The sequence below is a fragment of the Solanum lycopersicum genome, chromosome 5, assembly GCF_036512215.1.
Source record: "Solanum lycopersicum chromosome 5, SLM_r2.1".
In the NCBI taxonomy this organism is placed as follows: domain Eukaryota; kingdom Viridiplantae; phylum Streptophyta; class Magnoliopsida; order Solanales; family Solanaceae; genus Solanum; species Solanum lycopersicum.
This window is the reverse complement of record NC_090804.1, coordinates 7,399,542-7,425,245: the sequence shown is the minus strand read 5'-3', so window position 1 is coordinate 7,425,245 and position 25,704 is coordinate 7,399,542. Positions and strand designations below refer to the sequence as shown.

The 25,704-nt window shown below is 30.2% G+C and overlaps 3 protein-coding genes across 3 annotated transcripts; all 3 read left to right on the top strand.

Annotated features, from left to right (window-relative positions):
• Positions 1 to 3,196: 3,196 nt before the first annotated feature.
• On the top strand, positions 3,197 to 6,249 carry LOC101245358 (GDSL esterase/lipase At3g26430-like). The gene is made up of 5 exons (XM_026031104.2): positions 3,197 to 3,526; positions 4,790 to 4,999; positions 5,087 to 5,256; positions 5,454 to 5,724; positions 5,790 to 6,249. Exons 1-5 carry the CDS (start codon positions 3,277 to 3,279, stop codon positions 6,047 to 6,049), a joined length of 1,161 nt encoding a protein of 386 aa, XP_025886889.1. The 5' UTR covers positions 3,197 to 3,276; the 3' UTR covers positions 6,050 to 6,249.
• A 763-nt stretch (positions 6,250 to 7,012) lies between these two features.
• On the top strand, positions 7,013 to 9,346 carry LOC112941537 (GDSL esterase/lipase At3g26430-like). Its single transcript, XM_026031103.2, has 5 exons — positions 7,013 to 7,396; positions 7,776 to 7,985; positions 8,073 to 8,242; positions 8,321 to 8,591; positions 8,940 to 9,346. Exons 1-5 carry the CDS (start codon positions 7,180 to 7,182, stop codon positions 9,203 to 9,205), a joined length of 1,134 nt encoding a protein of 377 aa, XP_025886888.1. The 5' UTR covers positions 7,013 to 7,179; the 3' UTR covers positions 9,206 to 9,346.
• A 2,403-nt stretch (positions 9,347 to 11,749) lies between these two features.
• LOC101244485 (chloroplast sensor kinase, chloroplastic) lies at positions 11,750 to 18,960 on the top strand. The gene is made up of 9 exons (XM_004239088.5): positions 11,750 to 12,240; positions 14,418 to 14,579; positions 14,650 to 14,946; positions 15,385 to 15,450; positions 15,563 to 15,631; positions 15,775 to 15,867; positions 16,313 to 16,506; positions 17,527 to 17,800; positions 17,985 to 18,960. The coding sequence occupies exons 1-9, from the start codon at positions 11,812 to 11,814 to the stop codon at positions 18,237 to 18,239; spliced, it is 1,839 nt and encodes a 612-aa protein (XP_004239136.2). The 5' UTR covers positions 11,750 to 11,811; the 3' UTR covers positions 18,240 to 18,960.
• Positions 18,961 to 25,704: the final 6,744 nt, after the last annotated feature.

Genomic DNA, 25,704 nt, shown 5'->3' with positions numbered 1-25,704 from the left:
ATGACTTTATATTATATTCCACAAAATTAATTATAATATGTACCGTATATAACGCATCGTGTAATTTCTTGCTATAAATTATAATTGGATTCACTTTAATGGATAATATCTCAGAATAATGCAGCTGAAACATGATTGATTTGTTGACGATTTTCATCATCATACGTAAAATCTTGAGGTTTACAAGATGAAATTAATTTTTTAAAAGAAGTGATGCAATTCGAAATTCTGCTACTTATATTAAGATTTATTTATTTTAGTTTATAGTAAATTAATATAATGTTCTATATACGCATTCTCTTTTGAAAATTTCAAGATGTTAATCTTATAATATACTAGCCTTTCATTTAAAGTTATGTGATGAAAAAATTTCTTCTTGACCTTTGAAATCTACCAACTCCTTTAACCTAAAATATGATTAAAAAATTTTATTCCATATATTATTAAAAATTAACTAAAACAAGTATAAAATTTAAATTTATAATATTAAAATTCGGAATCCACCTCCAGATAACTAGTCATCTTTATCAATAATAGCGAAAAATTATTACCAAGGATTGAGTGCAATAGATGAAATTATTCCTTTCTTAATCAATAAAAAAAAAATTAATAGAAAATGCTTCCTCCCCAATAAGACTCTGTGTGATGTATATTTAAAATAATCAGAGTTTACTACGAATATCGAGTCGATAAAAAGGATGTCTTTTTGTGCTCAAATGGAATGTGTAACAAAAAGTTTCTATAAAGGCTGAAGCAAGTACTGCAAGTTGCCAACAAAAGTCTTTGATTTGTTAGGTTTACATTTCTAAAAATAGAGAGATACCAAATACTACCAATAAGCTTATATCACTCACCCTATTAATAATCATCCAATCACATCTTACGCAAGTAGTATTTATAATTTACGTATTTCGTAAAATATTATACATAGGTATTAAAAATATTCATTAAATGTGTATACGAATTAAATTTAGAATCGATTACTAATTACTGTATATCGAAGATCGATACTGGATTGGAATTTTTAAACAAGTACTAAGGGATTGAGCATATTGAGAATAGACCAGTTGAAATATAATCAATCAATTGTATTCTTTTTTGTTGGTATACTTTTGTATTAACATATTCAATTGTTATGATCTATGCAACTATTCAACTGATACATTTATAAGAAAATATATATATTCAAGTGTATCAATGCATTTAATTGTTTGTTATACATTTGTATTTATATATTTATATTTGCATCAAATTTTGTATACTTATGTATTTGTGTTGAAAGATAAGTACCATATATATTTGTATTCATAATTTCATATGTTTTTGAATTGAATGATAAGAACTAACTACATTCCACATATGTATACTTTTCAAGAGTTAGAATTTTTATGTTTTTGCTTGTATCTGGATTCAGCTGTTAAATAATTATATTTATATGCATTTTGCGTTTCGATATAAGTTTTCTTTTTTATAATTTTCATCAACAAAAATGAATACAACAACACGTTTGACTCAAATGAAAATAATTAATTTCACACGCAGACAAATACATCAAGATATTTTAATGCATTAGATATATAGAAAGACTTTGATAATTTTTTACCACAAAAAGTGAAAACAATTGATTGACTCAATGAAACAAACTAAATATAAGAACATTTAGCAATTTTTTTGCCTACAAATGACCATATAAGAATATAATAAGAAAATTGAATACATACAATTGAATATAAGAAAAATTATGTTAGTATAAAAATGAAGATATAAGAAATTTGGTAACATTTGAATAAAAGTGATTCATAATGAATACAAAGATAACTCAAAATGAATAAAAGAATTTGACAGATTTTATCCTTGATTTTAAATTCATCAGAGTATCAATGAAACATATATATTCTAGAGTCCAATTTGAAATAAGAATATTATTAAAGAGTAATTTATTTGAATTAATACATCTTCTACTTAATTTAATACATTTGTAATTTTTTTTCGTAGAAAATCATAATTTTTTTTTTATATATATAATTGGATATAACAAATAGCAAACTAAATATGTAACTGCAAATTATAAATATATTGAAGATATAGTTAAGAATTGTTAATTAAAAACTAATGTTAGCTATTTTTTATATAAAAAATAACTCTTTTTTTTTAAAAAAAAACATACACTAAATTCTAACCTGACCAAATTTGTCCTTTCATAATAATCTCAAACCTCGTGAACTTGGACCCCAACAATAGTTCTTTTCCATACTAACCTCATCATATTTATCTATTTATCGTTATTTTCTATGTGTTCTTTTTATAATTTTGATATTTCCAGCTCGAATTATTTGTCTTTTACGTTTAATATCCTTAATTAATTATTTTAAATAAATAACTAGGACATTCTGCAAATGTTAAATTCTTAATTCATTCATTTCATAATTAATAATTAAGAATAAAAATAATAGAAAAAATTACATGAATTAATATATTTTAAAAAATAATTACTGATTTTAGCGATACTTTTTGTTTATTATCATTTATAGTAATACTGTGATAAATATATAATATGTATTAAAAGTAAATTATGTATGCAATATATTTGAATTATAATTATTTTTAAAATATATTATATTTGTTTGGTAAAAAATTGTCATATTGTATTAAAAGTGTATTAAAATGTGTGATAAATGTATAATCCATCATTAAAACTTGTATTATATGTGAATAATAAATTGTTCTTTGTAATATGTATCAAACTTGTATTATAAATAAATTAAAAGTAATCAAGTAAAACAAAAATGTTACTTCTATAAATGATAAATATTTTTTTATCATGATATATTTATGTAATTTTTCAAATTAATAAACTCATTATGTCAATATTTATTTTCTTAATAGATATTTTAATTTAATAATAAATAAATAATAATGGACTGAGATAATATTTAGATGAATTTGCATATATCAAACTAATTTTATTTGATAATTTTTGCCTTCTATGAGCAACAAAATAATAACAATAGTATTTAGGTCCATTTATATATTTATCACCTTTTATTACTAACAATTTTCACTTGTCTTAATTAATTTATTTTTTATGAAAGTAATTTTATTTTTTTTTACATAAAATTAAACCATAGTACTCGACCCACGTCATTTTTTTTTTGGGCATTTTTTCCCCTTCATATACTATTAATAATTACAATCTCATCATATCCATTTAACAACTTCAACTTCTTTCTTTTTCTTCTTTGTTTTATATAAAAAATAATAAATACAATTTGTCTTATGGAGCTTACTAATAATTACTCAAAAAATGTGTTTCTTCTAGTGTTGCTAATTGTATTTCCATTTTCAAGTGATGCTAAGACCAACTCACCGTGTCATTTTCCGGCGGTTTTCAACTTCGGCGACTCAAACTCCGACACCGGTGGATTGTCGGCGGCATTTGGTCAGGCTGGTCCACCCGCCGGAGAGACATATTTTGGTGCCCCTGCCGGACGGTACTGTGACGGTCGTCTTGTTGTTGATTTCATTGGTAATTATTATAATGTCATTTATCTTTTTGATTTGTTTGAATGTCTTTTAAAAATAGTCTTTTTAAAAATAGTCTTTTTAATTTAAAAAGATACTAATAAAATTCGTGTACGTTACACTTTTTATCAGATTTTACTGAAATTGTTATTTTTCAGGACTAATATCAACAAATTAAAGTTTTTTACTTTAAAACTATTTTACTATGAAATTCGTCTTACTATTTTATGTTATGCTTGGAATTTCGAAAATCAACTAAATGGTCTTTACCAATTTTTTATATGATTATTAAAATATCTTAAGTTTTTATTTAATATTTTGTACTTAATTTTTAGATTATTATAAAAAAAATTAGTCAAAAATAGAAAAATATTATATCAAAGTTCATACTATTAGTTTCAAATTTAAATCTCCATGTTTTAACTATATCATATAAATCCAAACTAAAAAAATAGTGAAATCATCTTTGTATTGCTGTTCACGTTTAGAATAAGTTTTTTCGTTTTAATTTTCGTTTTATTTAATATTTTGTACTTAATTTTTAGATTATTATAAAAAAAATTAGTTAAAAATAGAAAAATATTATATCAAAGTTCATACTATTAGTTTCAAATTTAAATCTCCATGTTTTAACTATATCATATAAATCCAACCTCAACCTATGCTCGGAATCTCAGAGACACACTTATACGATATTAAGGTCCCATTACCCCCTGAACTTATTTTATATGTAATTTTCTACCCTTTTTAGCCTACGTGACACTAGTTCGAAAAAAAAAGTCAACCATCGTTGGGCCCACAAGATAGTGCCACGTAAGCTAAAAAGGGGTAAAAAATTATTAATAAAATAAGTTCAGAGGGTAATAGAACCTTAGTATAGTATAAGTGTGTCTCTGAGATTTCGGGCATACGTTGAGGGGATACTTGGACATTATCCCAATAAATAATAATAATAATACTTCTTTAATTTTTAAATCTCAAACGCAAGGCGAACCATTAAAATTGTAGTCAGACTAACGGTGGGGAAGAGAAAATGTGACATATTTTTGTTTGTATTAGGTAGGTTTATTTCATAGGCTGAATAAAAAATCCACGGATGCTAAAAATTAACACTCTTTATTAATATTTTATATATTTTTATTATTACTAAAAAATTATTTTTATTATAATATAACTAGTTATGCTACCGGATGTATTTGGTATATATGAAGATTTTAAAAATATTTTCATGTTTAATTGATAAAATATTTGATGTGGATTTTTTCAGCTGAAAATTTAGGATTACCATACCTAAGTGCATTCTTAGATGCATTGGGTTCAAATTTCAGTCATGGAGCCAATTTTGCCACAGCTGGTTCAACAATCAGACCACAAAACACAACTCTTCATCAAAGTGGTTTTAGCCCCATTTCATTAAACGTTCAGAGTTACGAATTCAACGATTTCCTTCATAGATCTCAGATTATTCGTAACAAAGGTAATAAAAATCCATACGTTCATACTTTGTTCTGTAGTCTAAATATTCTTGTTTCTTAATTTATTTATTTTTCAATAATGTGTACAGGGGATGTGTTTTGTAAGTTGATGCCTAAGGAGAAACATTTTTCTGAGGGGTTATACACATTTGACATTGGACAAAATGATTTAACTGCTGGTTACTTCAGTAACATGTCCACTGATCAAGTTAGAGCTTATGTTCCTGATGTGATCGATCAATTCAAAACCGTTATTCAGGTACGTTGATTTACCTCATAATTTAACTGTATAATGAGATGAATGTTTTCGGCTTAAACAATCCTCCTCTGTTTGAGCTTAGGTCCAAAATTTAATTTTACCTGATATCAGAACAGTGTATTCATTTTTGAGCTTTCAAATTAAAATTGTTCAAGCACCAGAGTGATGATGACGATTTTTCATTGGTCAAATTGCAGGGTATATATAGTCGCGGTGGTAGATATTTTTGGATACATAACACAGGTCCAGTTGGTTGTCTACCATACGTATTGGATCGTCTGTTAATAACAGCAGGGCAAGTTGATAAAGCAGGCTGTGCTGCTCCTTTCAATGAAGTGGCTCAATATTTCAATGCTAAGTTGAAAGAAGCAGTGATTGAGCTAAGAAAAGATCTTCCATTAGCTGCTCTTACCTATGTTGATGTCTATTCAGTCAAGTATGAACTCATCTATCACGCTAACAAGCACGGTATGTAAAGCCATTTGAACTATTAAATTCTGTTGAACTCGTAACTTACCCCTGATTGGTTATAGGATTTGAGCATCCATTACAAGCTTGTTGTGGGCATGGAGGAAAGTACAACTACAACATAAATCATGGATGTGGAAGCAAGATAAAGGTGAAAGGAAAAGAAATAATATTGGGAAAATCATGCAAAAGTCCATCAAAAAGAATAAATTGGGATGGTGTACATTTCACAGAGGCTGCTAATAAATGGGTGTTTCAACAAATTGTGAATGGTTTATATTCAGATCCACCACTTCCCTTGAATATGGCATGTCATCAAAAATAAGATTAGTTATTCAATTAAGATTGTACTAATTAGTTAACCACTTTTTTAGCTTTATGGATCAAATGGATATTGAGATATTTTGTTGGTGTATTATTAGATTAGATCTAGTAACTAAATAATATTTCAATTTCAAGTAAGAATCTTAGCTTTGATTCTAATAAACCGATTTCGAATTTATGCAAATGTACATTTTTATATCATTAGATAGATTTTGTTTCTATTTTTTAAAAATTGTGCAAATATAATTCTTGATAAATTACTCTCAACGGTAGACTCCATGTTGTTGTTTTTTTTTTTAAAAAAAAATTGTTTAGTTATAGTGTCCATGTTTATATGGAATATAAAAACAATTTATTTTATCCAGATAAAAGTCTGAATTGAGTAATTTTATTGATAACAATGAATTTAGTAGATAAATTATCAAAATTCAATAAACTTACCGAAAATTTTAAATTGTGATTTAAATATATATTTTTTAGACTATGATCTAAAAGATCTCCAAGTCAAAAGAGGATCTTCTATTAAAAAAAATATTGCAAAAAGAAGGACCACAAACGAACGACTTGCTTGGTTGCTTTTAGTCTCTTGATTTTTTGTTGTTATTTTCATTTTCAAACTATAAAATTGAGTCGCTGAAAAATGATTTATTGAACGACGGAAGTAAAGTTGTGTTGACATTCAATATCATTTCATTTGCCTTTTTTTTTCAATTTATTTTTTTCTACAAACTCTCGTTGGTATAGATAAGTCTTGTTTCACAAACTAATGTTATCATGAGAATAAAACGATTTACGAATAAAATATTTTTATCTCTCATTAAGATATGTTAGTAAATTACAGAAAAAAATTGACCGCATAATTTGAGGACCCTATGGTGAATGGTCAAGTTAAATATTAGGTAACTGGGTTAGTACAGGTCGAATCCCATGTACATAAATTTTGTCAATTTTTTAAAAAATAATCATGTCATGATTTCCTTAAATTTAGTAGAATCAGATAGTCTTTCAAGCAATAATTAAAAAAAGACTACAAATTAGTCTCAATCTTGAAAAATGGAAAGCCAAAATAATAAAGAAAAAAACCCTTTTATATGTTTGGTATCTAATGTAACAGAATATTTTTGAAGCAAAATGGTAACACAAATCTTGATTCTAATTTTGTGTTTAGTTCCAACCCAAATCTTAGGCAATTGCAAATTTGCAGCCATTTTCAACTTTGGTGACTCAAACTCAGATACTGGTGGCCTTTCAGCAGCATTTGGACAAGCTCCTTATCCCAATGGTGAAACTTTCTTTCATGCCCCTGCTGGTCGATTCTCCGATGGTCGTCTCCTTATCGATTTCATTGGTAAATCATTTTATTACTAATCGATTGTTACATAGTTTGTAGCATTAAATTTAATAAATACATGTGTTCGTGAAATAACATGACTCTGTAGTTAATTTTGCTAGAGCGCACAGGTTAAAACCCCAACTCCTGCATTTTTTCTTCTTTTGTTTTCCTCGAATAATATACTAAGGTTTTTGGTTACTAGGAAAGATTTTTTGTTATACCTAACACAACTTTGAGACAGACATTATAAGAAAACTGTGAATTACATGAGAATTTTCATACTGATCTCTAGTAAAATCCCCATGTAATTCACATTTTTCTTTTTTCTTGTTTTTATTTGTTTGATCAGCTTCTGATGCTTTTTTTTTTGTGTACCTGATTTTTGAATTGCCAGCTGAAGGCTTAGATTTGCCTTATCTTAGCGCGTTTCTTGATTCGATTGGTTCCAACTTCAGCCATGGAGCTAATTTTGCCACAGCAGGATCAACCATTAGACCTCAAAACACAACCATGGCTCAGAGTGGATACAGTCCAATATCACTGGATGTACAAGGTGTTCAGTTCTCTGATTTTCATACAAGATCACAAATAATTCGCCAGAAAGGTACTAGCTTTATTGCGTAAACTGCAGATGAAAATAGTATGATTTTATTTCTGAGACAGGCTAGAGGTTTTGTTATTTCTAACACAGGAAATGTCTTTGGCCAATTGCTGCCAAATAAGGAAGATTTTTCTCAAGCATTGTACACGTTTGATATCGGACAGAATGATCTCACTGCTGGCTACAAGCTTAATATGTCCACTGATCAAGTGAAGGCTTATGTTCCTGATTTGCTCTCTCAGTTATCCAATGTTATAAAGGTCAGTAAAAGTAAACCAATCTATATTAGTTATCTACTTATATTCTCTAAGAGTTTTGTTCATTTTCTATAAATGCAGAAAGTATATGCAAAAGGCGGTAGATCATTTTGGATTCACAATACTGGACCAGTAGGTTGTCTACCATATGTTATTGACCGCTTTATGATCACAGCAGCACAAGTCGATAAGTATGGTTGTGCTAATCCCTTCAATGAAGTGTCAAAGTACTTCAACCTTCTGTTGAAAAAAACTGTTGTTCAGCTCAGGAAAGAACTTCCTTTAGCTGCATTCACTTATGTAGATGTCTACTCGGTTAAATACTCGCTCATCGGTCATGCAAAGAAGCTAGGTAATCTTATCATTTAACATTTTTATCTTGAACTTGAATTCATTTTGATCTTTTTCATGGTATTAACTTCTAGATTTTGAAGTCTTATGTAAGTAAAAAACTTGCAGACTGTAGTACTAGTTATTCTTGGATCAAAATTTTCACAAAGTTATGTGACAATGTTTAAGAGCACAACATTAAAGGACATTTTGTTACATTTTATGTATCTTTATGTCAAGACCACAAGATTAAGTCTTCTTTACTTTTTTAAACTCCCCGTGTCAAGTCAAAACCAGACAAACGAATAACGAATTGAGATGGAGGGAGTAACTAGAAATGAATATTTAAAAGTTCTATATAAAATGACAGGATTTGAGAACCCATTCCTAGCTTGTTGTGGTCATGGTGGGAAGTACAATTACAACAGATTCATAAAATGTGGAAGCAAGAAAGTGGTGAACGGAAAAGAGATAGTGATTGCTTCTTCATGCAAGGATCCATCAGTTAGGGTTAATTGGGATGGAACTCACTTCACAGAAGCAGCTAATAAGTGGATATTTGATCAGATTGTTAACGGCTCGTTCTCAGATCCTCCAATTCCTTTGAGTTTGGCCTGCAACAGAGTTAACCATTGAATGTTTACTCTTTTACATACCGTCTTATGTTTCCTTCCTATTTGATTTTTATAGGATTGAATAATCTCCTCTGGTTCATTAACTACATATAGTTTGATGAGTGTCATTTGACTGAAATACAACCTGATTCATTCACTAGTAGCTGAGAAAGGGTTTGAGGATACTAATGTTCAACTTTTCACCTTACTTTTTCTTTCAATACTATGACGATTCATTTCACCTTGAGACTGCTCCGGCTTCATGCATTTTCGTGTTTTATATGGAACAACATCTTGAGTTCTTAAGTCCGTGGTTTTAAAGGACACAATAAGGAGGTATAAAGATGGTAACGTGTGGCATGAAATCACTATGGATCTTGTGAGAGTCTAATTTGACAAATGTACCAGCGTTATTCTGCAATTTTATTGTCACAACCTGCAATGAACCAACTCCTGTTTCGATTTGTAACTGCATTTGAATAACTAAAGCTCTTTAAATAGTTGCACACTGGCTAGCTTTCTAAAGGATTTATACATAGGTATTAGCCTCACTAGGAACAAACTGTTTTTGTTCTGCATCTATCCTTAACAAGTATTTTGCACCCAAAATATGTCACATTAGTTAACATAAGCAGAGACTTTCATCAAACGAGTAAAAACTTACCAAATCAATATTGAACAAGTAAAAATTCACCAAATCAATATGGTATCCCACAGGAAGATAGGGGGATAAGCTGTACTACAGGCAGAGCAAGGCTTTCTGTGATAAAGGTAGTATAAGCATGGAAGTACATTTCAAAAATAAACATGAAAATCATATAAATTTTGAAAATAAACATAAGTTCATTATTTGACAAATATTTTTGACAAAAATCCCAAATTCCCAATACTAGTTTTTTTTTTTTTTTTTAGTATTTGGTTCAAATCTCATTATTGGGATCTTTTAAAAATTAAAATTTTATACCAAACTTTTCTCTTTTACAAAAACACTCTCTATAGTAGTTGTTTGTGTTGTATTACACAATCTTTTTACGTGAACACCAAAGCAGTGATGAAATATTCAGTGAATATGAAAGTGATGATATGGTCGTTGATGAAAATGATGAACCATCGATTCAGGATAACAAAGTCATTTGTTTTGTCTACTTCACAATGTATGGAATGATGCTTGTTGCACTCATTCTAAGCTACCACATTGCTCTAGTGTCATGGACACTACTTGTTATTTGTTGCAACGAACATTCAATTGACTTGTAATACAAACTTATAATTAGTTTGTGATAGTTTTTAAAACTTATGGGTATAAATTATATTTTTCTAAAAAAGTTAAGTATATTTCCTAAATACTATGACCAAACACATGGTGAAATTGCACCCAAATATTTTTTGTGAAGAATATTTGAAAATTTATAATCAAACACTAACTAAATATTGACTGTAATTGCACGTAACAATTAGTGAGCGATGTTAACATATACATTTTAGAAAACTAAGCCAAGTAACACACAAGTCACATAAGGCAACATATATCACTAACTACATGTCTATTAGTATTTCATTTCTTCAAGTTTGTAACTGATAAAAACTACGGTGAACTAAGCACTCGCTTGCTTGTACAAAAACTTAGTCATAAAAGTAGTTCTTGTTTTAGTAACATAAAGGGACATATATATTTTACTAAAAGTTCACTTTTAACGACCCATCTAGTTGTTTTGAGTATTTGGATCCCTTTCCTCTACATGAGGTCTGGCCTCTACACGGAGGGTTGACAACGTACAAGGTCCATAGGAACTCAGGTGCCTTTCATAGAAGAATAACCAAAAACTAGGAAATTTGAAAATAAAAGAGTTGACCAAAATCAATATTGAGGGTTAACAGGCTTGGCATTGAGGTCTGGAAGCTCTTATAAGTTCATAAAGAAGTAATCTGAAGCTTAAGTTAAAAACTAGTGAATTTAACCACTTTTAAATATGTATTTAGACGACCTTTTCAGTTGATCGTGTAGTGCACACATGTGCATCATGAATGTGAGCATGACTATCAACATCACATAGGGCATGATTGGTAGCCGCGCGTGATCTGCCACATTCGCGTGGGAAAAGATCATGAGAGTATGGATTGATTTAGGTTATATTTTTGATGTTATACCTATATATAATAACGTAGACACCCAAGTTGAAGAGTTAGTGCAACCGTTTTTGCTTTGCAAAATCTATCAATGGTTGGCATTTTAGGTGTTCGAACCTAGTGCATCATGCTATGATCTCATGAGACCTCTTGTAGGTTATGATTGCATGAGACCTTTCAATAATTATTTTCTTAATAGTGTGTCATGATAAAAATGGATAAATAATTGGAAACAGAGAAAATATTTAATTATTAAAAAATTTAATTTATAGTGCTATATTTTATAATGTTTAAATTTAAATGTATTTCAAAAAATAAATAAAAAAATTAACATTGAAAAATAAATGTAAAAGAAAAAAGATAAGGAAGGAGAAATAAAATTAGTAGCTAGTTGGACCCACATTTATAAGACCCTCGTGGACCAATTGAACGACGGCATTGGACCGTTTTTCTCTCAAACAGACCATTCGCATTTGGCATTAAAATCCGATCATAAAGAAAATGCTGCTCTCTGCATTTCCTCCGCAGAATCCATTATCCAATTCCACCCCACCCCCTTACTACCCCCCTACCCTCATCTTCTCTTCTGTTACCTTCTACAAAGCAGCTGTTAAGGCTTCTTCCCAGAGGCTACCACTACTCACTCTCACCAACGCCGCCGCTACCTCCTCCACTACTCTCCGGCACGTCAGTGGCACGTGCTCCGATGACAATGAGGACGGAGACGGAGACAGTATGGTTACTTCGGCGTCAGCTGTCGCTGCGGCGATACGGAATGCCTCAACGTCACCGGTGGAGTTCGTTCAGACGATTGAAAAGGATGATGGTAAAAATAGAGGTTTGGTGCTACCGAGTGTTGATTTTCAGAGACTTTGCCTTGAACAATTGGAGCTGTTTCGCCGTATTGTTCATCCCGACTCCGTTCTTTCCGTAAGAAACGTTTCCTTCAATAACTGATTTGATCGAAAGAACATTTCTATATTACAAGTTAGTTTCATTAGCTTAAGAAGCTTTGTGTTTATGTCTATTGTTGCTGGATGTAATGCTTTGGATCATGAATTTAAGAAGTTTCTTACATAATATATGGAACTCTGCTTGCTTTTCTACTTTTTGAGTTAAGATAATTTTCTACATTCTTCGAGCTATAGTCTTCAGCAATCTGTACTGCTTTAGCCCTTATTAAGTTCATTATGCCTTTTATTAGGTATCCTATTTCATGATTTGAGTCCAATATGGTGAAATTTTCAGTTTAGTTTCTGGCTTGCCTATAAGTGCTTTTTACTTTTGTAATCCCTGCTCTTCGGCAATTACATTTGGTGTTAAGTAGAATATAGTTCATTTTTCTTTCAGGTCGAAGTTGATAAAGAAATTCTAGTGTTGAGCAATACTATAACATGCAATCTGCTGTACTTTTCCTTTTCGAGCTTCCATCATTAGGCTGTAGGTAAAGGTGGTGGAGCAACCTGCTGTAGTTTTCCTTTTTAAGAAAACAACCTTCCACCATTAGGCAGTAGGTGATGGTGGTGGAGCTGAAGGAGCTTTCCTTTTCTTCTTCCACCATCGGGCAGTACGTGCTAGTAGAGAGTAATGACATGATGCTCTCTCTTTAGATCTAGAGATACTGTAAAAGATTGGAAAGCCAAAGACTTCTTTTAATTAACTTTTGTAATCTGTTACATGATTCTTTCTCTCTTTTTTTTTTCCTATTGTTATTATTTTTAGACAAGTAAAGTAACATATTTTTTTGCAGACCCACTTAGAAATGGCATCTTATATCTTTCACTGCAACAAATTTCTAAAAATCAGTATTAGCAGTTAGACCCAACCAAGTAAAGTCATCTCAAATGGCAGTACGTAATAGTAGTCATTCCATTAATAGCCTAGTGGTGAAGACATTGTCTGAAACATGTTAAGGTGAAGTATACTTTTCCTAGAACTACAACCCCTCTTGTGGACATCATCAACTGGTCCTACTTCGGGTTACTTGAATCTCTATCCTTCTCCGCTAATAAGAGCTCACATTTTGTTCTTTCATTTTCACCAGTTTTCTTGAACCATAAGAAATATTCTAAAAGTATGGACAAACTAGAGTGCCTGTAAAGGATTGGTCCAGAACAGTGTTGTTAAAGGTGCGCTTAAGCCCTGAAGTGAGGCTCAAACATGTTGAGCACTTCGCCTCATTTAATGAGCACTTCAGTCTCGTCATCAAGGTTCTAAGGTATATTGAACCTCTTTGACAAGGCGATACTAAATAACTTATATTTCACTTTATCGAAATATTTTTGCTATTTCTTTATTCATATATTTTGTTATTCCTGCTTATAATAATAGTTTGTTTATCTATCTATCTATCTATCTATCTATCTATCTATCTATATATATAATCAAAGAACCTTAGAGCTTTTCTTGTGCTTTTTCCTTTTATCATTTTCTCCCTTTGTGCCTTTTTTTGAGGATTAGCATTGTTGTATTCTTCAGCATTGGGAATGCTGGCCACCATCAAAAACATGTTACAAAGTAAGTAGACTCTAGCTTTTACAAAGTAAGTAGACTCTAGCTTCACAAAGCTCCTAGAAATTCTACTAAACTCCTCTATTTCTTTGCGCTTTTTCATTAAAGCCCACACTTCATTTGCGATTAAAGCTCCAACGAACCTTAGAGGCTTTTTTGTGCTTTTGGTAACACTGGTCCATAAGGCTAGATAAACTGTGACACTGGATTTGGATGCTCAAAAATAACGTTTTGTTCGGAACAATATAAGTGATTAGATTGAGAAGATAAAGGAATTCTAACCATCTTATTATCCTTTAACAATATAACATTGACAAATCAAATGAAACCAAGTTATTTATTCTTACTATAGTACTTTGCTTAAATTCTATTTCACTTTGTATCATTTGATAACTCTCAACACCTTCGATGTTTGATTGGGCTTCATGTGTTGTGAACAGCGGATAATCTTTGCCCTATTTTATTTTAGATTTTCTAAATTATTGAAGGTCAAAAATCAAAACCAAAACTAAAGAGGAAAGTCCCCTGGCTCTTGTTGAGGTATAGAAAACAATTTTGCCTTTCTACTTTGCTTGTGCTAATCTAGTGAATTGCAGGTTTATGTAAGACCAGCTGGAAGCTATGTGATGGACCGCCTAGAGTTGCAGCGGATTATTTTACATCCATGTGTTAATGAGACTGATCTAGTGATTCTAATTGGTAACTTTAGCATTCCAGCAGGCTTAAGAATTGCCGAAGCAGCTCTTTCGAGGCAAGAGGTACATCAATTTAATTCTTCAAATGTGTTTTGCACTGAAATATTACTTTGACTAGTCTTATTCCTCTTAGGCAGAGTTACTTCCCGAGCTTGGAGCAGTGGTGTTCCCCATGTTGAAACACCCATTTATTGTTGGATTTTTGGTTGTGGAACTCCCAAGAACTACATGGGACAAGGGAGGGCTTAATGTTAAAGGATGGCCTGCCCAGGAGGAGACTTTTCCTATACCTTCTAGCACAGATTTGAAATCATTGAATATCAAAACTTCAAGTGACCACTCCTTTGAGATGTTAAAATTTACAGCTGAGCAAAGATTAAATGCAATAAATATTTCTCGTTCACTTGCAATGGCTTATGTCATGGATCAGGTACAATACTGATACGACAAAGGTGCTGAAAATATATGATGTCTAGAATTCACTGCATTGATCTACTTTACTTTATAATATAATTATTTCTTCTAAAATATGTGATAACTCTAACTTCCAAAACCTAGTAATAGTAGCATCTGATTGAACTTAATGGATCTATGAATATATTCCTTACCACCACGGAAATAAAAGAGAAGGAACTAAACCTAAACTGATCCTAAATATCACGAAAATATTGACATATACGGTTATAATGTTGACAGTATTACATCCTTTTAACTATTTTTTATTCATTGCCATGAAATGATTTTTTCTTTGAGCATTTTGTTATTTATTATTCTTGTTCTCTTTCTTTCCAGTAATGCACAGTAGTTCTGTCACAAATCTATCTTTGATATTGTTTTGTTCTAAAACTAACTAACAGTACCCTTTCAGAAATCAATTCTGCTCCAACAGTCCACCTGGCAAAATAATATCAGGATGAGCAACTTGGTTGAGCAAGTAAGATTTGCACTGCAGATGCACCTATATATGCCAGCAGTTTGAGGTGGTGAAAATGTACACTGCACAGATTCAGAACATAATCAATTTTTTATGAATCTTTAATGTGCAGATTCGGAGTTCTCTTTCCAGTATTCGAACTTTGAGTAAGATGTTATCTGTTCAGATTAGAAAGAGTGAGGTATGTGGCTAAAGAAATTTACATCCCAACTTTTTCTTTATCCTGCTTCACTTTCTTATGCCCCCAAATATTAGGTTACTTTTAGTGAATTTTTTTTAATCACACTTAATGAAGAGTTAATCTGCCCATTTGACCCTATGCAGATTTCATATGACATTGTTCAAGACATTTTGGAGCAAGGTGATTGCTTGAGTGATACTCTTAAGGGACTCCAGGATGCTGTTTCCTTAACAAAGGTACTTCACTAACTGTGCCTCTCTCTCTCTCTCTCTCTCACACACACACACACACACACACACACACTCACTGTTCTTCTGCGTGACTCTGACTGAGAAGGGAAGGAGAAAGATTGAGACAAGCCCACTTATAAGTTTAAAACAGCTTTGGATTTCCCGGGAACTTGGAAAGGGTACGAATTGAGTTCATTCAATAATAAGAGCAAGTTGGTAGCTTCAACAGGACAGTGTAAGAGGACATATATTCTTTTGGATATTCATAGTACTAACAGATTGAACTTACCAAAAATCACTTAGCATAATTGCAAAAGATAAACGTCCAACGATTGTTGAAGGTCCATTTACACATCGACAGCTTTGTTTGCCTTAGTTTTGTCTTGCCTATTGGTGATTTTGAGGATAAAAAAGATAAAATATTGCATATATTGGCTTGTACCTTTTTCAGGCGAATATAATGCGCTATAGTGAAGAAACATTGAAAAGGATGCCGAAATCAACTCATCCTGATCATGAGTCAGTGAGGTCACAGTTATCCGACAACTTGTCTCAGAAGCTAGAATCTGTCTTCTCAAAATCCAAGGATCTAGAAATGCCAATGCCACCTATTGCTCTTGCACCTTTACGCCAGGAAGGAATCAGGTAAACTTTTGGCTTTCAAACTATGTTTCGTTTTAGAGACCTATGGTCTGGAAACCTACAAATTGCATTATGTCAGCTTCAAAAAATGTTTATGCATATGATAGCATGGTACATACTGAATAATTTTAATATTTCCCATTCTCGTTCTCCAGCAATCAACTTCCCTAGATTTTTGCTTGAGGGTTCTTTCTGTGGTTGCCAGACAACTGCAACACAACATTAGAGTTAATATGGAGTAGATTAGGAGTTTGGGAGAAGGTTCTCTTCTTGTAACCTGTGGTGCTGGTTCGTTTAAGAGAGGACCTGCAATCTCTCGAGTTAAAGTACTAAAAAGCTGGAATAATTTTTTGCACACATTTTATTGAATTCAAACAACTTCCTAAAATAAGGAAATAACTTCCTAATACTCCCTCCATTCCAATTTATGTCCTGGTGTTTGACTGCACATGGAATTTAAGCAAGAAAGAAAAACTTTTGAAGCTTCCAGTCTAGAATAAGACGTTAATATTTGTGTGGCTATATCTTATCTCATTAAGGGCAAAATGAACATTTTAAATTCATATTGTTACTATATATAGAAATGTGTCATTCTTTTGGAACTGGCTGAAAAGGAAAGAGTGACAAAAATTGGGATGGAGCGAGTACTATTGGAATTAAAAAGTGGAGGAATACCTCCCTACTGCAAATCACTGCTACAAAGAAATAGGAAAACATAACTAACCGACAAGATGAAGACATCAATTTTTTTTATTTTTATAAATTTGCATGTGTAAACCGTTGGTAGACTTAGAGGGCGCTAACACTTACTTCCTCCCTTAAGCTTGCCTATGTTGATGCTTCTTGTATTGGGTGACGAGTCCAGGAATACTCTGCATTCTAGTCTGATGCCATATGATGATTTATGGAGTCTTTGATCGTGTGCTAACGCCTAGATTGTGGAACAACACTTTGGTTTTGGAGATTGCTAATTATTCCTTCTTCTTTTTTTGTCTTTTTCCTGTTCTTCTCTTCCCCCAAAAGACCATGCAATGTTTCTGATGTACTGGTGGATTTGGTGGAAGCAGTGGCACCTTTGGCACACGAGCAGAGGAGAGCTGTTTTACTTTCTGAGGTTCCAAGATCTTTACAGGTACCAATTGAAGAGCCTGCTTTACGCCAGGCTTTGGGTAATTTGATCGAGGGTGCTTTATTGCGTATACAAGCTGGTGGGAAGGTTGAAATCATTGCCATTGGAGCACCTGCAGGGGGTGCTCTTGTTATAATTGACGATGATGGCCTTGATATGCACTATATGGTATGTTTCATGAAATCTATTCAATATCATGATCACTGAGACAATGCCTGATATTAAGATGAAAAACTGTGGCACTTAAATGCGAATATGAACTTAATAATAGCAAAGGAGTATGCTCATGAATGACTAAATTTATCAACTGGCTTGTGTGTGGTAAGTATTGCATCTTTTTACTTTTGTGTAGACACAGATGCACTCTCTAGCACCTTTTGGGGCAGACTTATTTTCTGAAGATAGGGTAGAGGACAACATGACATGGAACTTTGTGGCTGGACTAACTGTTTCTCGAGAAATACTGGAGAGTTATGGATGTGTTGTGCGGGTGATTTCACCAAGAGTAACAGATGCTGCAATTGGAACCGGAGGAACCCGTATAGAACTCTGGTTTCCCTCTTTTTCTGCTTCATCTGTTGTAGATGGCCCTTCTCACGAGGCTTAACAAAGATTGAGGATTCCACTGTCATTTTTATCTAGTTTTTAAAAGGCCAAAAACATACAACAAATTCCTGCTTAATCCTTTGCAGATCCTGAGATGGAAAATTTGAAAGACGATCTACTTTAAAGATTCATCTAGTGACACAAATCTGCCAAATGACTAATTTCTATCCTACTGGGATTGTGAACAAATTGAAGGTATAGCTAATAATACCAGGAGGATGGATGCTGCAGGAATATTTAGGCAATCCTTCTTTTGGCTTCGTCTAACACTTCCTCTTGCTGGTCAAGCCTTCTTCAGAAAAACAATGGTAGAGGACGTCTGTATATACTTTAGCATAGTAGTTATTTCCATATATCAGTTTATTATCCATTGTGATGCCAAAAAGATATTGTGATTGACTGTATAAATCAGCGTATATCTACAGATAGATGGTCCAGCTCGAACTATTTACTTTGCTGGGACTTTTATTGGACAGAAACTAGTCGAAGAGTAAACACAGAAGCTCACTTTTGAGTCTTAGTTGCCACAAGTTCCCGAAATCCCTTCCCTGCTGCTATGTTCTCTAGAAATGTTGGGTATCAGAGTGAAAATATATCAATGCCTTCCATGTAAATTTTAAATGGCAAAAGCTACTTTATCAGCTTATTCTGTTTTTTCTAATTTATTTTGCAGATTTATGTAATATAAATTATTTTGGGAATGACTCATATATTTGCTTCTATGCTTTTGACTTTGCCTCATGCATATCACAATCATCATACTACTATGTTGGTCTAAAGTTATACCCTTCCATCCCCAGATGCTTGCATTTTCTTTACTGGCAGAAATCTGTAGCTTGATTAGCCAAGTTATGTATAGGAATAATAATGGGGTTACTTGTTATATAGTTTTGTTTCATATAATTGAATTATGAAAAAAGTTCCAAGGTAATATTTTTTTTGGAGAAGGGTAAAAAATATCCTAAAACTTTGCAAAAAAACAAAAATATCATTACAAACATAACAAATGATTGTTATAACGAGATTTGTCGGCATAAACTTGTGATGTTCTTCGTTACAGATATGGAAGCAGATATAGGTGCAAATGGAGGACCAGTTTACCAAAAAATGTCACCCATGTTTTTGCCATGGATGAAAATTTGCTTTTTTCTGAACTTGATAAAGAACGTTAGATTCGCTCCAAAGCTGTGAGCTTTATGGAGACTCTTTAAATTGAGACATTACATGTTGTTTTTGTGTTATATGGTTAAATGGGTCGTCATATTATTGCTTCAAGTATCTTTAATGCATAATTCGAGGAGATAGAGGCGATTGCATATCGTTATAATGATGGAGCGGAGAAGTGAAATAGAGGATCGCATTTGGGGTGTTGTGCAATCACAATATATCGACACGGTTTAAAGGAAAATTCTATGAAATGGTGGTTAGATCAGGACTATTGTATTAGACACAGTGTTGATCAGTTAATATGTTATGGTGTTGGCCCTACTAGCTACTATTCTAGATTTACCAAAAGAATAAAAAAAGAACAAATGGTTGGTAATATACTATATACTTATGATGTAATATAGTTATGGTTGGTACATACTATATACTAAATATATAGTTATGATGTGGTGGGAATTTGAAAGAAAATGTGTGATGAGATGAGCTAACTACTTCATTCTTGAATAGTTGTACATTTCTGTTACAACTCTAATATCATGCCATATGGACCAAGCTATATCATATAAATTAGAGTCAAAAGTCACAATTCTACCCACAACGCCACACGTCAATATTTCTATTAAATTATAAACAGATAATAAATAATATTCTTAATATGAAAGTTAAATAATGACGTTTTATAATAAAATAATTGAAATAATATTAATTAATTAAAATTTTATTATCTATTTATACAAATAAAGATAATAGGTAATAATTTTTATAAAAATTATATTTCAGTGTAGATGATACAAAATAATTAATAAAAATAAATTTATATTTATAAAAAATTGCCTATTTATATTTTTAAAAAATATTGCAATATTAACAATCGAGACTCATTTATTACTTATTACTTGCATTTAATACATGTTTATTACAGTAAATCAAAAATGATCATTAACGACAATCGACACTTTTTGTATATGTCCTTGAAGTTTTTAGCGTCATTGGTTCTAATGACACTTAATTAATGTTTGTAAAAACTTTAACACATTTTATTTATGTATATATTTATCGCCGCTAAAAATTATTTTCGTTGTAGTGATAGTTATTCCTTCCCTCTCATTTTATATGTCATCTTTTTGCTTTTCACTTGCATTAAGAAATGATGTAACTTTATCCTTATTTAATATTTTCTTAAGTCAACTTTATTAATAAATGGCAAGATTAATTAACTATTCTATCAAGGATATAATAGGTAAAATTGATAATTTATACATAAATTTTATAAAACAATAATTATTATGATCTAACTATTTATAAAAAGAAATAACATATAAAATGAGACGGAGAAAATAATAAAAGTAAAACAACAAACATAGAAAAAGTAACATTAATTTAGTGAAAAATCCATAAAAGGATTATTCTACATATAGTATTAAAGAACTCAAATAAAAATTTATAAATACATCGGTTGAGAAAAATGAGTTATACAATATAAATATATATTACATAGATGGAAGATTGAAAAATATCAAAAATAAAATAAATATTACATAAAATAAAGGTGAAATTGCTAAAATTAGAGGCTCATAAAGAAATTAAGTCTATATACCACGTTCATTTAATATTCACAATCAAAGGAGGAACTTGATTTTTAAAACAAGTTGGAGAGTGTAAATGGTACTTCCTTTGTTCACTTTTATTTGTCATGTTACGTTTTCTAAAAGCAATTTGATTAATTTTAAAAGTTAAATTAAATAATGTTAATTTGATATTTTTTTATAAAAAAATAGATATTTAAAAAGTACTATAAATTGTAAATGTTTACATATCAATGTAATAAAAATATATATTAAAAAAAATAGATAAAATTTTGTAAGTTAACTCTAAAAAGAAACTCATGACACAATTAAATGTGGATTTTTTTACCCATTTTAGAAATTAGATAAGTCAATTCTAATAAGAGTCTGGAAGTCTACTTCTTGTTGAGGTATTATATATATATATATATATATATATATATATATATATATATATATATATATGCATTTTACAGATGTTTTCACTAATAATTTGATCTCATATTAATAATGAACTTTTTGTTAAATAAATGAGATCTAATATAAATAAAATATTGATATTTTTCAAATAAAAAATTTGTTTTTTCTAATCGAATTAAAAAAATAACACATAAATTAAAATTAAAAAAATGCATAAAATCACTTTTAATATAATAATTGGGTCTATCTTGACACAAGACTTTGTATTTACTTTCAAATTTCAGTGCAACCTTTCTATAGTGCTCAGATTATCAATCAACCAAAAAAATAAATTAAAATATGGATATAACTATTTTAGAAAAAAAAAAATTAATTCACGCTTCGTAATCAAATTAGAAAAAGACTAAACAAGTGGGGTGCTAATTGAGATGAGGTCAAAGTCTCCTCCCTTGTATTCACAGCTAAATATTCCGACTTTTCTCCTTTAAGGTCACAAATCACAACCATGCAATTAAAATTATTTTTGAATTGTTTCTTTTTAATTATATGTTCTCATTTTATAATTTTTAATAATTAGTCAACCTTATGATGTTACGCATCTTACACATGTTATTAAATCAATGTAATTTTTATTTTTTTTAACATATTGTAAACAAATAATGAGGCGTGAAGTGTCTCGTTCGTTTTCTGTTACAATGTCCATTCCTAGATATTTCATTCAATAAAATTATATAATTTGAATATGTCAAAAAAAAATTAAATTAAATTTTGAGGGGTTGAATTAAGGGAAAATTGTATATAATAGCAAACTAATAACCTAAAATAAATGGAGTAGCTAGGGTTTGATTTAATTGTGCTCCATAGCAAACGTTAGCCAAAATTTGTCAGGCGCCTCTCTCCCAAAAGTCTCGCTCGCCACTCTCCCATTCTCGCCTCTCTCGCTTTATACACAGAAGTGTATAATTTCTGTTTCTGTTTGGTATAAAGCGAAAGAAACTTGTATATACACATGCAAAAACATATATCTTCGTGTTATACACTTAATTATAAAATTTACAAACATTTTACTTCAATTCAATTGTAGACAAATGCAAATTTTATACAAATATTGCAGAGAAAAAGGTCAACGAATTTTACAATTGTCAATTATACAATTGCAGTGAAATACAATTTTTTCTAGCTTTATACAACAAAATTGTATATATTGTGTTTCTGTTTTTGTATAAAGCGAGAGAAAAACATATATCTTCTTGATATACACTTAATATTATGCAATATACATACATTTTAATTTGATTCAATTATATGCAAAACAAATTTTATAAAAATATTGCAGCGAAATAGGAAGTGAATTATACAATTGTGCATTATACAATTGCAGTGAAATAGGATAGTGAATTATACAATTGCAGTGAAATAGGCCAGCGAATTATACAATTGTATATGTATAGCGAATTATACAGTTTTATGTTTGCTATGGAGCGCAATTATGCAAACTTTGCTATAGCATACAAATATGAATTTTTTGTTTGCTATATGTGAAAGTTATCCTATAATTAATTAGTGAAAAGAAAAATAAATTTTCTCCCAAAATTTATGAATTAAATCATTAGTGAAAATTGAAGTCGAGAGAGCTGAGATAATTGTGTAAGATGAGACTTTCTTCTCAACTTGTTAAGAGTTAGAAAAAGTATTTAGATACCAGTTGTTAGTATCGAATTCACGCACACACACTAGATGAATGAAGAACACAAGAACTTTCAAGAGAAAGAGATGAGAGATCTAGAGAGAGAAAGAGAAAACCCAATATTTCGTGGTAACACCCCCGTAAGTAAACTTCCACGGCGGTGAGGTATATCTATATTAATAAATCAGAGTATTTTTTGTTACAGAGGATAAATAGGAAAACTTAAACAGTTATATATATTAATCAGGCTCCACTACCTAACATATACAACATAAAAAATTTCAATCTTCATTACCAATGAGAAAAAAAGTTTGTATCTAAAGTGAACTTTAACTTCAAATTTTCCCTCTATTTTTCATTCACATTACACTTTGTTTTTAAATCTTAATATTTAAAGATTCAAAACTCAACAATAAATGTATCTTAATTTGAATTACCCATTACTAATGTAACAATTGACTAGTTTAGTAAAGTATCGACTTAATATAGGTATATAGCTTATGCTTAATTGGTAGGCATAACTATATATCGTAGTTTGTTTTAATTTTAATTAATAGATATGATAATTTAATTTCAGGTTTTATTTCATTTTACTGTATTTAATTTTCTAGAAACACGTACAAAAATGTTACTTTTTTTTTTTTCCCTTTCAATGTCTTCGTTCTTCTCCAAGAAGAAAATTACACTTATCTTCTTATTTGCTGACTTTTAAACAAATAGTACTAATTACTAATTAAACTTGGTCAAATACTATTATTTGCTAAGTATCATTAATTACTTTCACCCTTTAATGGACCATTGGATACTCCACACACACACAAAAGCAATTATGAAAAAAGTGGCTTTAAACACTAAGTTTTCTTTGTTGGAACATTAACTTTTGTATTCTTGAATCTCCATATTGGACTTGGCCAAAATGCTTCTTTACTCTAATTATGATTTATGAGAAGTGATTTGCAAATCATATGAAGGAAGGAAAAACCTCTAATTAAAGTTAGAAAATAATAATACTAATAAAATAAGTTTAATGGAAGAATATAAAGTTTGATCTCTAGGTAATATAAATATATTGATTCTCTGTAATATTGTGAGTTTGTGACTTTTAGTAATACGTTACTTTGTCATTCCATTCATCAATCAGAGTTAAAAGTTTAGATGATCATTCAATTATGAATAATTAATTCTAATAGTCGCTTAACTTTGTTAATTCAACTTTTGTGATCATTATTTTCAAAAAATATATTTCTCAATAGCTATTTAATAATGTGATGATTGTAAAATTTTAGAATAAAATCTTTTTGAAATTAAAATCAATTTTTTTTTCTTGTTATTCTTCGTTAATTATATATTAATTTAAAAATTATTTAACATATATATTTAAAAAATATATAGTCATCACTAAATATGTTGAAAATTATGTTTATTGAAAATATAATGATAATGAAAGTTAACTTGACAAAGTTGAGTGAGGTTACACATACTTCTGACCCTATCAATTAATATATACATATTTGCCTTAAAGCTTTATAAGTTAAGTGATTATTAAATATGTGGGGTGAGATATACAAAATTATCTTATAAAATGAAATATTTCATGAGATTTGTTATTCTTCTGCACCCACATACCAAAAAATGCCTAAGTAATTAATAATTGTTTTAGAGTTTACCTAAATTCCTCTAAAATATAAGTCCCATTAGAAGAAAAAGAAAAAAAATAGAAGGTGTGTTGCTATGCAAGTATTGGTTACCTAATATGTAGCTATTTTTCTTTATTTACCTAATTAATAGGGCAGTGATCATAGTTTCAAAATTATAATATTTATATAAATATATATATATTTATTGATTGTTCATACAAAAAAGTTAGAACATTGAGACCTTGATTCAAAAGTTAAAAGATCTAAGTTGTTAGATATGTTCTCATCATATAATATTGACATTCCTTTCAACTTTTAGTTTGTATTAGAAAATTTTATATTTTGGTGCCTAGTGATATAAAAATAATACTACCTCTTATTCAAATTTTTTTAAAAAGGAGATTAGAAGGTGGGAATTAAATCCCAATTATTAAAGTGAATAAAATTTTGTTGTGAGTTCAAATATCATTTTCTTAATTTGTCAAAACATATATTTTAAAAACTATATGATTTAAAAAAATATAAGACTTCTTTTTTTTTTCTACAAAAGAATGAGTTGACTCAATAAATATATACTATCATAATACTCTTTTGACGTACACATATTCCTTTCCACCTTAAAAAATTGTAAAAATATTTGTCGTGATGTTAACTGTTCTTTTCTTAATTAGAGATTTTAAATTCAAACTTTGATTCTTAGTTAGAGATTTTAAATTTAAACTCTGAGTATGAGTAGAAAACATTTTCACTCTATGAAGCTCTATGTAACAAGAATTCAAAATTTTAATACGAATATCGAATTTGAAATATTGTGCAAACATAAAATAAAATACTAGCCAATAGGAATTGTTTTTCTTCCTCCACGTCATCGAATTAAAAGGCTGACACTAATTAAAAAACCAAATAAGAACGAGACACATCATCACATGGAAATTACTAATTTAAACCCCTAATTTAATATTATGTGAAAAAGTCTCTACTTTAGGACTC